This window comes from Salvelinus sp. IW2-2015, linkage group LG24 (assembly GCF_002910315.2).
Source record: "Salvelinus sp. IW2-2015 linkage group LG24, ASM291031v2, whole genome shotgun sequence".
NCBI classification, from domain to species: Eukaryota; Metazoa; Chordata; class Actinopteri; order Salmoniformes; family Salmonidae; genus Salvelinus; species Salvelinus sp. IW2-2015.
In genome coordinates, this window is record NC_036864.1 from 2,131,988 (window position 1) to 2,144,137 (window position 12,150).

The window sequence follows — 12,150 nt, forward strand, 5'->3', positions numbered from 1 at the left end:
TTATTAACTACCTCATTGTCAGACATTTACTGTATTGAAGCACAACCTAAAGATGCTCTGGAGACAACAGGAGCGATGAGTTGACAGGACARACAATGGGTTTGCTGCTTCTTCTGTAGTCCCCGGGGTGGAGGGAGAAGTAGGTATGCGTGTGTGTGCGTGGGAGTGTGTGTCTCTAACAAGGGCCCATCAGCGGTGGTACTATCAGCAGAGGGACACACAGCTCTCCATTGTTAGTGTTCTCCCTTATCTCTTATCCCAGACCCCCAGAGACTCACACTCTCACTGTGTGCGCGCGCATGTGCGTAAATCAATGTATAGATATGCGTGTGTGTGTGTGTGTGCATGCGCAAGCATTAATTTCGGTGCTTCCTTGGCTCCCCACACTCTCCACACACTGATAACAATGAGCTCTCTCTAACTAACCTCCTAACAACTCAGAGAGTCAGGGCCCAGCTCTGCTCCAATCAATGCACCCTGACTAGCTCAGACCATCCATCTGGGGCGTTGTGCCTTTATCACTGGCAAACAAGCCTGCTGACAACTGGAGATGAATACAAACACAATCCCTGAGATGGGATTGCAGATCCTATACACACACTCACTCACTCAGGGGATTTCAAACTTGCGGTTGAAAGACTATTGCAGCTTCTTACACCCTGGATTTAAGGGCCAATGCATCTGAGTGCGGGCATGACACCTGTCTGTCAGTCAGGCATGTGAATTGACAACTYCACTGAGGGAGAATGATGATTGCAGAGAGGAAGGCTATTCATAAGCAGACCAAGCATTCGTTTCTCTGTCAGAGTTCATTATAATAACTTCCATTTGCATTTAATAGGTTCACAGCAACCTTAGCAACCAAGGAATTCCRTGCATGGTGATTCTTACAAAATGGAGTCCATCTAAAAACTATTTTCTCCTCTTGCAGATTAGATCCTGTCACTAAATCATTTTTACAAAGCACTCAAATTGTTGAAAAAAAGATTAGCACCATGGCCCTCACACACTTCAGCAAACCAATAAATGCTAGTCTAATCTTGCTGGCCAAACTACACACACACATGTAGACACACACACGCTGACCTGTCGTAGTCTCCATTGCAGAGTGCTCTGACGGGTATCTTGAAGGCCTGCCACACTGGGTTCAGTGTGTTCTTCACCACCTCTGTCTTATGGCAGGTTGTGAACCTGGAGAAACACAGCGACAAGACAAGTCATACACTGATCAATGGATCAGTCAATCCCTGGACAATATTCCTTTCACTGTTCCTCTTTATCGCCTTCTATTTTTCCCCACATGTTCCTCTTTACTCATCTCTCTCCCTCATTCCCTCAGAGTGTCTGTGCAAAGTTAGAGTTAGCGAGACAGACTATCTTCCTGYGCTTTTCTCCAGATTTTTCTCAAGTTTAAACGTCTCTTTGACCCTCAGCTCCTTCAGATTTTTCTTCTCCCCAAGAAGATAAATCACACACACTCAGTGATACAAACCTCAAAAGATATYGATTCCTCTTTTCCGTACTTTGTAAAAAATATAGAGCGATTAAAAAAAACCATTTCAAATGTCATCATGATGACCAGCACAAAAAATATCTCTTTCAGTTCCAAGAGCAATTACCATCAACTGAGGAATACTCAGTATAATCATCATTCACTGCAAAAGTAAATGGTTTTAATGTGAATATAGTGCAGTGTGGAATATGAGTTCAGAGAGCGTCATCTACCATTAACTGATACACACAGAGAGAGAGAGAGCGAGACAGAGACCGAGAGATGTTTGACCACTGTACAGAGAGGCCAGTGGGGCAATAGGGAGCTCTCCCTCCAGCCACTGCTCCCGCTAGGTCATCTCCTCTCTGCTCTGCCGGCTGTAACATAGGTGTGTGTGTAATAAAGCCTCTCCTCAGAGGAGTAGACCTGCTTATCTGACCCCTCGGATACGTGTTGATGAGAGAGAAGACCCTGTAGGCTGTAACACACRCACAGGAATTCAATGGAAAGACTGATGGATGGAATTGCATGGAGGAGAGGATCTGAAGAAGGGGTAGGTAAAGTATACTCACGTTCCGTCTTCATTGCTGCGGTAGAAGACGAGGAAAGGGTCYGACTTGCCGAAGAAATCTTTCTTGTCCAGTTTATTCCCGCAGAACTGCATCATCACCGACTCCTACAGTAACAGAGAGAGACATTGAGACTGATGAAACGGACAGCACCGCTCAGTATTCACTGCAGATACTGGTGAGAGACTTCTGATAGTAGATGCAGACATTCATGCYGATCAGTCAACAGTAACATTGCAGGACACGGCAACTCCACTCAGCATCAAGGTGAGAGATATATCCTATGATAGTAGATCCATAACAATATCATTTAATGTATATGCCATGGCAAAGTGTTTATTGATTGATGTTGTCCTTATGATGATTGGTTTGGGGAGTTAACAAGGGCAGTCAGCTTTTTTGGAATGGGATGCAGCCCAAAACTYCCTTTCCCTCCATATCCCCTGCCATCACTACTCACCCTGCAGTTTCCCATCTCTTCTGCCGTAACAATGATGTTTCCACACTTCTTTCCAGGAAGGCCCCTGTTGAAGACAAAACAGAGACGCCATTCATTGATATACTAATGGACTATATGGGCAGTATGGTCTAACGGAAACACAGTAACGGTCTGTGAAGGTTTCTATGTCATAAACAAACCTCTCCCATCATGCCAGCCAGGCAATACAAGTTGAGCTTAGAGAGAGCAGGTTTGACCCCTGTACAGAGAGGCCAGTGTGTGTGTGTCTGTGCACCTTCCCTTAAGCCTTCCCTGACCCAACRGTCAGCAGAAAGCGAGACCCCGTTTATCCAGGATCCGCATCCAACACACTACACCAACGCACCCAACTTACACAGGCCCCTTTGACAACACATCCACCATCCCTCCAAGAAACGATGTCCAAGTCCTGTCAAAGGACAAAATAAACTTTCAAATGGAACCACTGAGGCTTACATTCTGAGAAATAGAGTCATCTTCAAAATACTGATGACTAGCGCTGTCATAGCACGAGCCAGGCCCACCTTGCAGAAGTGTACGCAGGCAGTCATCTAGGCAGCCTGAAATTGGGGTCGAGGACGCCAGCATAAGAGTAATACAAGTCCCCKTTACTTGGCCAGCAAGACTGAAGGAGAGAGCTGATAGACATATCAAAAGGACATGGATCCGGGATGGGTTTTTGTATCAGTGCTTTACATTGGGAAGAACAGCGATCTATTTTTAACCCAGAAACYAATAGCCTACCTCTTCTGAAGGATGGGAGTAAAATTGCAAATAAAGGAAAATGTAAATGTCTCTCTCTCTCCCCTCCCTCTCTGACAATTCACCTAGGTCATTTGTGCTGTCCAGTGTTCCCTTCCGTTTCCTCCACCATGAAATCGACCCATTCTCCTCATTGTARTTATGTAAGAAATAAAATGAAGACACTTTAGGATTATGTTCCATATGGCCAGTGTAGCAAGAGTAATTGTGAGAGGAAAAACTGAACTTCACACTYGGGAGTATTTTCACACTGATCCTAGATCAGCACCCCTAGGCCTTCACTGATATGCTATATGAATACACTGTTACAGACAAGCTTGATTGTGAATGTTCTGTTCTAATCTTAGAATGCCCAAAAAATAAAAAATAAAAACTGTAGCAGTTGATTCCCCAGCATATAGTGACAAGTCACGTTAGGAAATCCTGCTGTAGACGTGTTAACAACAGGATGACACACAAATAGGATTCGGACAGGGTTTCACAAGTATTCCACAAGTCCTCTCATCCAGTAATAGACATCTATGGATTTGGATTGTCACTTACAAATTCCAGTCAGTCACACTCTCTCGCTCTGGCTCTCTTTCCCACTGTGTGTGTGTGTGTGTGTGTGTGTGTACGCATTTGCATGCATATGTGTAGTGCCTCAAAGAGGCTAGCTCTAAAAGTGTGTGTGTGCCGCTGAATGCAGCAGAACAGTGGTGCAATGTAACCTTTAGGCACAGCCACTCACTCTAAATAGAATAGAGCCATTTCAGACCAAAGCTCCATCCCAAATGGCACCCTATTCCCTTTAGAGTACACTACTTTTGACCAGGGCCCATATGGGTCTGGACAAAAGGAGTGCCTCAATTAGGGAATAGGGTGCCATTTGGGACGCACAACAAGCTGATTGCTGCCTGACTAACCAGATCAGCACAATTCAGATCTGCTGCCATAATACGACCCCCCATGACCGACACTRAACGTCAGCTTAACTGGCTCCTCCCCATGCTCATTACAATAGGAGTGGTTGAATGAAAAAACAGAAAAATCCCTTTATTCTCTTCGGTCTCCCCCTGTCTTTCTTGCCCTGGTGCCAACACACGCATGCGGACGCACGCAAGCAGACCAGAGCTGCACCAGAAGACACACGCTGCTGTCTCTTTGTGCGGGTGACTGTGAATGTGTACTGATGAGGGGCCACACAGTAGGCTAAACAAAGTTCCGTCCCATCCCATCACTTCTAATTCAGTGGGTCAGTCAGACTATAAATCAAACAAATAAACAAGACCAGGGCCACCTGAGGACTCGCACACAGAGCTCCTCCTGGGTTGGTTGGCAAGGCCGACTGTACCAACAGGCCTTTGGGGGTGGCAGGGATAGGGCCAATTCTATTTATAAATGGGGGAGGCATAGGGTTAGTGCAGGTAAAGCAAGAATGCAGTCCACAAAAAGATATGCATCAGCCTACTCAGTGATACCCACAGAACCCAACTATGAAGAGTGTACACAAATATTAGCGCCATAGCTCTTAATGTGGGACTTGAAATCACCTCACTATCCAGCCTATTGTGCATATTGACATTCACAGTGCAACGTACATCCTTACCTTTGGATATTGGGTCCATGACATGGAGTATCAGCCTACTCAGTGACACCCAAAGATCACAACTGTGAAGAGTTTACACAAATATTAGTATTGTAGACTCTTATTGCAGGACTTTGACAGTCACATTAGCTCACCAGTCAACCTACTGTGTGTGTTGACATTCATATTGCAATATACAGCCTTACCTATGGTCTTGGGTCATCAGCTTTCTCAGTGATACCCACAGAACACAACTGTGACATGTCAAAATGCTGATTTATTGAATTGTACACGTGGTCTATATTAAGGGACACTTTATTTAATATAAACAGGCTTTTAAAATTCAATATTGGTGATTTCCCACAGTTAAAGTCCCACAATAAGAGCAACAACTCTAATATTTGTGTAAACTCTTCACAGTTGTGTTTCGTAGGTGTCACCGAGTAGGCTGAAACCCCATTTCATGGACCCAAGACCAATGTTTTTTTCCATCACTGAGCAAATGTCAGGTCTGCCGAGCGCAAACTTGAAAGTTGTGAAAATTCTGTGCAACATCCGGTGCGTGTTTACTGTAAACACTCAGGCTGTACCCACTTTAAGTTAGTTTAAACAGTGGTCAAGTGGGCTACTGTGGCTATTTGATCCTAATGTAGGCCTACATTAGGTAAAGCTTTGCTTTATCTTGGCCAGGTCGCAGTTGTAAATGAGAACTTGTTCTCAACTAGCCTATCTGGTTAAATAAAGGTGAAATAAAAACATTAAATACAATTATCAGTGGCCCACCATAAAAAACAATGGAAAAAATGCAGCCAATCTACTCCCCCATTGCTGACTACAACTGGGTTAATAACTCACTAGCAATGGATATGAACAAATGTGCACAAGTCGCTACATGCAGCTCTCGCTTTGATCTCAAAACAAGCTCATGCTGTAAAAACAGTACAGTTCAAAGTGAATGGCACAGATCCATATATGTCAATGGTTTACTTGCATATAGGCCTACTGCAGCTCTGCCTACAACAAAATATCATGCATATTTAGTAGTGATGCACCGGTATGATATTTTTGGCCGATACCGATAACCTATATAAAAAAAATTGCGGCCTTTTAAGCATTCTAGTACAGTTAAATAGTTAACACACACACATGGACGCAGCGGTCTAAGGCACTGCATCTCAGTGCAAGAGGCGTCACTACAGTCTCTGGTTCGTATCCAGACTGTATCATCCGGCCGTGATTGGGAGTCCCATTGGACGGCACACAATTGGCCCAGCGTCGTCCAGGTTTGGCCGGGGTAGGACATCATTGTAAATAAGAATTTGTTCTTAACTGACTGTCCTACTTAAATAAAGGTTACACACACACACTGACCAAAAAGTTATTTTGTTGGCATTTACGTCCCCATTACCAGTAAAACATAATCAAAACCTATTTCTTTCACTTACTTGCTGTGCTGTTTCGTTGTTCATTTGTTCAGTCGTCTCATTCTCAACCAGGATTTCTATGGAATACCGCTTGGGTCTTTGCGTGTCAAAAATTATACTATTTAACACTATTTGACGTGTCAAATAAGCTTGTTGACCAATCAGGACTGCACGTCACATAATAATTTAACACTTTCATAATGCCTCACTAGCCAGATGATGCTAGCTGGCTGCTTATAACGTTAGCGTTGGGCAACAGGGTTAAGTAGCTGGTTAGGTATTTATTTTCATGAACTGAAGTTCAATTTCAATAGTCGAACAACAAGTGGCAACCTAGCTAATACTTACTCACATGGATTCCTAAATCATTGCTAAGAATAATAAAAATGACTGCAGTTTCTACTGGTCATTGTTTTCAGGCTGGTTGTATTGGTGCTAGCTACGTACCAAGCTAAAGCTAACTACCCCAGAAGTTGCGGTCGAACGAATGATGCTTTATTACCAATGCGGTATTGTAAACACATCATTCGAGGTCGGTCTTTGCTTGTTTGCAGACTTTGTTGTACAGCTTTGACAGTGCTACTGTATCTTTTTTGACACGCAAAGACCCAAACGGCGTTCCATAGTATGTATGTCGTGAAGTTAATAGCAGTGACGCTATTACTGTGTAACTCAGGTAGGGCAACATCTGAAAAATAGCGCACTTGGTAGTGTTAACCGGTGCTCGACCAGTCGGTGAAAGCCAACATCACCCACGACAGACAATGGTTGATTGTCAAGGTTAATGAATTCCATTATCTTGGCTTTAATGGTTTTCGCCTTTAAGTTGTCTTGCTGAAATGTTGTTACTCTTTCAAAATGACTGCTTGACCTGTTGACTGCTCGATCCACACAGCAGACATTGTGGGCTAGTTTAGGAATGCTGTGTTGCACGTATAGCGCAACATTTTACGTGGTGTCATTACCTTCATTAAATAGGTATGCACGTAGGCTTTGACATCGGTTTTGCACATCGTGAAACTAGACAGACATCTGATTTGTTCACCGATATATCGCGCATCCGTAATAATTAAGTCTTGCATAGTTCGTTTTGTTTCGGTATGTTGTATTTGAAAGTCGCTAATATTGAGTTGATTCGTTCACAATTTTCACAGTGAAAGGAAATGCTGATTGTGTTAACTAAATGGGGAAAACTAGAAAGTCGAGTGAAGTTCAATCTCGTGTTTCTCTGCACACACTGGTATTTCTACTGCGTGGCAGTACCAGGGGAGCTGTGCGCAGCTTAGAGGGAACATTGCCCAAGACCCATAGCTAAAGCTGTACCTCGCAATATGAATGCCAATATGCTCAAAAGGCTGGATAATGAGGCGATTTCCCATAGTTAAAGTCCCACAAAAAGAGAAACAGCTAATATTTAGTCTATTACACCAACAGTGCGATTTCAACAGATGTAACTTTTTGTGTGAAATTAACTACTTGTTGTCTGTTGTTGAACTAAAATAACATTCCAACCTTGTTCGGCGTTTTGTAGTAAAAATGTCATTAATCCACTATTTGTATCTTTTGCATCAGTTTCAATGGGGATTTATTTTGAAGACMAACCGCAAATTCCACTATTGTAGCTAATCCTTATTGTGGCTAGCTTCACAAAGGTCGCAAAAGGCACTCATTTCAAGGAACGACTCAAGTAATAATGATCTTCTGTCAGGAAGACTAAAATATGTATTTATTACATAACAGATGACAGGACAGTCTGGAGGTCAATCGAGATCTGTGTCCCTTCCACGGAACGGTTGAGCTAACGTAGGCTAATGCGATTAGCATGAGGTTGTAAGTAACAATACAATTTCCCAGGACATAGACATATCTGATATTGGCAGAAAGCTTAAATTATTGTTAATCTAACTGCACTGTCCAATGTACAGTAGCTATTACAGTGAAAGAATGCCATGCTATTGTTTGAGGAGAGTGCACAGTTTTGAACATGAAAAGTTATTAATAAACAAATTAGCCACATTTGGGCAGTCTTGATACAACATTTTGAACAGACATGCAATGGTGCATTGGATCAATCTAAATCTTTGCACATACACTGCTGCCCTCAGTAGCCAAAATCTAMATTGCACCTGGGCTGGAATAACACATTATGGCCTTTCTCTTGCATTTCAAAGACCATGGTACAAAAAAAATACAAAAGAACAATTGTTTTTTTTCTTTGTATTATCTTTTACCAGATCTATTGTGTTATATTCTCCTACATTCCTTCCACATTTCCATAAACTTCAAAGTGTTTCCTTTCAAATAGTACTAAGAATATGCATTTCCTTGCTTCAGGGCCTGAGTTACAGACAGTTAGATTCGGGTATGTCATTATAGGTGAAAATTGAAAAAAAGGGGCGGATCCTTAAGCGGTTTTAATGGAATATGTGAAAATGAATCATCATAAACACCTTAAGAAATAAATGCTCTCTCGGTTGCTTTCACCTCTCTTTTGCTCATACACATCTTCTTTTCTCATCTCTCTATCCCTCCCCCTATCCTTCATCTCACTTTCTCTTTCGTTCTCCTTCACCACCCCCTCCTTGGTCTGTGTGTATTCAGAATCAACACTTTCGAAAACTTATAATCAAGACACATGGATTTGCMATCAGCGTCAGGAGAGAGAGAAGCAGAATCTTAGCAACCTGTGGCGTTACTGGGGGGGGGTATTAGCATACGATGCGCCTGCAATTATCTTCCCCCTTCCCCCTTGGAGAGACGAGAGGCCTGAAGGAAATAACAATTATCATTAGACAACACATCCTGAGCCAGGGAAATCAATGTACGGTGTGTATTCTTCTCCTTTCACCCCCGGTAGAGATACAGGTGAGGCCTTGGAAAGGCTGACATTTTTAACTGAGCCAGTTAGCCCTATTCAATATTACAAAGAYGCTGTCGTATTAACACAGTCGAGCTACTTTCCTTGATTCAGCTCAACACAATGAGGGTCTTATTCTCTGAAGACCAGACCCGGCGACAGGATAAAGTGACTAAGGTTGAAATCGGCAAGGGTAATTATGTTGAATTCTGCTTATATCACGCTATACCACAACAAACAAAGTACAAATGCAGAGACTCAGAGGTCAAGATAATTGAGTGCTTTTGAAGTGACAGGTTGGCTCGAAATCTGTAGCCTACCTCTGCCGCATAAAATAGGTGCCTTCTAGCAGTAGTATGGACAAATATTCAGCAGGAGGCAGACAGGTAGAGGCGCAAATAAGTTTTGGATGTATTTACACAGCGCTGGTGTTTCAAAGATGGTAATATTTACAAATATACAATACCAGTCAAATGTTTGGACACACCTACTCATTCCAGGATTTTTCTTTATAGTGAAGACATCAAAACTATGAAATAACATATATGGAATCATGTAGTAACCAAAAAAGTGTTAAATCAAAATATGTGTTATATTTGAGATTCTTCAAAGTAGCCAACCTTTGCCTTGTTGACAGCTTTGCACACTCTTGGCCTTCTCTCAACCAGCTCCATGAGGAATGCTTTTCCAACAGTCTTGAAGGAGTTCCCAGATATGCTAAGCACTTGTTGGCTGCTTTTCCTTCACTCTATGGTCCAACTCATCCCAAACCATCTCAATTGGATTGAGGGATTGTGGAGGCCAGGTCATCTGATGCAGCACTCCATCACTATCCTTCTTGGTCAAATAGCCCTTACACAGCCTGGAGGTGTGTTTTGGGTCATTATCCTGTTGAAAAACAGATGATAGTCCCACTAAGCGTAAACCAGATCAGATGGCGTATCGCTGCAGAATGCTGTGGTAGCCATGCCAGTTAAGTGTGCCTTGAATTCTAAATAAATCTTAGTGTTACCAGCAAATCGCCCCCACACCATCACACCTCCAAGCTTCACGGTGGAAACCACACATGCAGAGATCATCTGTTCACGTACTCTGCGTCTCACAAAGAAACAGCGTTTGGAACCAAAAATCTCAAATTTGGAATCAGCAGACCAAAAGGACAGATTGACACCGGTCTAATGCCCATTGTTTGTGTTTCTTGGCCCAAGCAAGTCTCTTCTACTTATTGGTGTCCTATAGTCATGATTTCCTTGCAGTAATTTGACCATGAAGGCCTGATTCACGCAGTCTCCTCTGAACAGTTGATGTTGAGATGTGTCTGTTGCTTGAACTCTGAAGCATTTATTTGGGGTGCAATTTCTGAGGCTGGTAACTATAATGAACTTATTCTCAGCAGTAGAGGTAACTCTGGGTCTTCCGTTCCTGTGGCGGTCCTCTTGAGAACCAGTTACATCATGATGGTTTTTGCTACTGCAGTTGAAGAAACTTTCAAAGTTCTTGACATTTTCCGGCTTGACTGACCTTCATGTCTTAAAGTAATGATGGACTGTAATTTCTCTTTACTTATTTGAGCTGTTCTTTCCATAATATGGACTTGTTCTTTTACCAAATAGGGCTATCTTCTATATACCACCTCTACCTTGTCACAACACAACTGACTGTCTCAATGCATTAAGAAGGAAAGAAATTCCACAAATGAACTTTTAACAAGGCACACCTGCTAAATGAAATGCATTCCAGGTGATTACCTCCTGTCGGAGAATTCTCCTGTCGGAGAACCAGCTTTTTGGGAAAGAGACGTGCAATTTCCATCGCTACACCATCCCCTTCCTGGGTTACATCGTCACTGCAGGGAGTGTACAGATGGATCCCGGAAAGGTGAAAGCAGTGGTGGATTGGCCCGAGCCTACGTCCAGAGTGCAACTGCAATGTTTCCTGGGATTCGCCAACTTTTATCGCCACTTTATTCGGGGTTACAGCACCCTGGCTTCCCCCGTCTGCACTCACCTCTCCCAAGGTTCCATTAACGTGGTCCCCAGCTGCTGACCGGGCGTTTCGGGATCTCAAACACCATTTCACCTCAGCTCCCATCTTGGTTCATCCTGACCCATCCCGCCAGTTCGTGGTGGAGGCCGATGCTTCGGATGTCGGAATGGGGGCTGTCCTGTCCCAGCGTTCTGCCCTGGACCTCAAGTTACATCCCGGCGCCTTCTCCTATCACCTCAATGCCACGGAGAGGAACTACAATGTGGGGAACAGTGAGATTCTCGCAGTGAAGATCTCATTGGAGGAGTGGAGGCACTGGCTGGAGGGGGCAGAACATCCGTTCTTTGTGTGGACAGACCACAAGAACCTGCAATATCTCCACAGCGCCAAGCATCTCAATTCCATCAAGCTAGGTGGGCCCTGCTTTTCACCTGGTTCAACTTCTCAATCTCATACCGACCGGGATCCAAGAATGTCAAGCCGAATGCGCTATCACGTCGCTATAGCCCCGCGGTTACACCCCCGGAACCCGAGACCATACTATCCACCTTGTGCCTGACGATGGCACTCAGCTGGGGAACAGGGAAGCAGGTGTGTGAGACGCAAAATTCCCAGCCGAACCCCAGCGGTGGCCAGATAACCGAATGWTTGTTCCTGACGCTGTCCACTCCTCCRAGCTTGCCTGCCACCCAGGCCCCCGTCGGACCTTGGCCTTTGTGCGACAACACTTTTGGTGGCATACCACGGTTCCTGGCGTCTCTGCGGTCATCGCCACATGCACGATCTGGGCRCCGAACAAGACTCCCCGGCAAGCTCTGGCTGGTCTCCTTCAACCKCCGTTCCTGGTCTCACATATCCCTGGACTTTGTCACCGGTCTCTCACCCTATCAGTCATTATTACTATTAAAGCAAAGTAAACAATCAATAACTGTACATGTACCTAAATAGCTTTGTGCTGTATTATCTAATGCATGCATACAGCATATTTTATTCAGAATTATGATAATTACCTATC

General features: G+C 43.7%; 1 protein-coding gene across 1 annotated transcript in view; it reads right to left on the bottom strand.

Annotated features, from left to right (window-relative positions):
• Nucleotides 1–12,150, bottom strand: part of LOC111951538 (copine-8) — a 126,234-nt gene that overhangs the window by 33,825 nt on the left and 80,259 nt on the right. Inside the window, exons 7-9 of the mRNA XM_023969713.2 lie at nt 2,522–2,585; nt 2,065–2,168; nt 1,087–1,191 (exon numbers count right to left, since the gene is read on the bottom strand). Of these exons, the coding sequence (XP_023825481.1) occupies nt 1,087–1,191; nt 2,065–2,168; nt 2,522–2,585 (273 nt within the window). The remainder of the gene's footprint in view (nt 1–1,086; nt 1,192–2,064; nt 2,169–2,521; nt 2,586–12,150) is intronic.